This window comes from Fibroporia radiculosa (genome assembly GCF_000313525.1).
Source record: "Fibroporia radiculosa TFFH 294 genomic supercontigs, scaffold15474, whole genome shotgun sequence".
Taxonomy (NCBI): domain Eukaryota; kingdom Fungi; phylum Basidiomycota; class Agaricomycetes; order Polyporales; family Fibroporiaceae; genus Fibroporia; species Fibroporia radiculosa.
Genome location: NW_012133489.1, coordinates 1 through 988, shown reverse-complemented (window position 1 = coordinate 988; position 988 = coordinate 1). Strand labels below are relative to the sequence as shown.

At 52.5% G+C, this 988-nt stretch overlaps 1 protein-coding gene across 1 annotated transcript; it reads left to right on the top strand.

Annotated features, from left to right (window-relative positions):
* Positions 1–116: 116 nt before the first annotated feature.
* FIBRA_07683 (uncharacterized protein) lies at positions 117–855 on the top strand (the record flags this gene model as incomplete). The annotated part of the gene is made up of 2 exons (XM_012329355.1): positions 117–648; positions 701–855. The coding sequence occupies 2 exons, from the start codon at positions 117–119 to the stop codon at positions 853–855; spliced, it is 687 nt and encodes a 228-aa protein (XP_012184745.1).
* Between the last annotated feature and the right edge of the window lie 133 nt (positions 856–988).

Genomic DNA, 988 nt, shown 5'->3' with positions numbered 1-988 from the left:
GGCTGTGGGAGAGGATTGGGCTGGTCTGCAAGACTTTTTACCGCCTCAAGTGTCGCCACAGCGTGGCGCTTCATGTCCTCAATCTCGACAAGCAGGGACTCACTGAGCTCGCCAGAATGCCTGACGTCAGGGAGAAGGTCATCACATTGAGGGTAACGTCTGACGCTCTGACTGTCTTTGCCGCGAGGATGGCGCGGAAGCTGCCGCGGTTGGAAAGGCTCGCAATGTTCGGTGAATGGGCGCCGGGCTTATTCCACCTCGGCGCGGCGGACATCTTCCTTTACTTGACAACATTCACATCCGTCACGTATCTCCAGCTCAGCACCGCCCACTCTCTGACAGCCATAACCTTCGGACGTCTCATTTGCGCACTCCCGGGTCTGTCTCACTTATCCTGCCGTGATTTGGCTTTCAGCGCTAGATCCGGCCTTATATCTGGCTCGTTTCTCATGCGCCGGAAGCCTGTCACTGATCTTGAGCTTATTCGCTCAGATGATGTGGCGGAGTTCTTTGCTACAAGCAAAATGGCAGTATCCCTCACGAGAATTTCTTTTGTGGGTCGGGTGAGCCAGTCCCTGCGGCAAATGCTCCTTGCTAGCGAATCGCTTCAAAGCCTGATCTTAACAATTCCCGATCTTGGTCCAGACGGTATGTTCTGCCCAATCCATCTGCCTAGCTGTTCACTTGAATTCTGCAGCAGTTATTTTGCAAGACAATACCAACCTCGAGGCACTAACAGTGAACAGGCAATATTTGTCTGAATGGACGAATCTATTATTTCCAGCAGCACAATCATTGAGGCTGTCCCATGTACATCTTGTCTGTCGCGACCCGCTTACCCTCGCGATATCGTAGCCGTCGCAAGACGAACGAATGAATCACACCCTGTCCGATGTACAGGTCTCCAGTGGAGGTTCAATTGCCACTCAAGGAATGAAATTGTGATAGCCTCAGACGAGAGGTCGCGGGCGCAAATCAATCCTCGTTT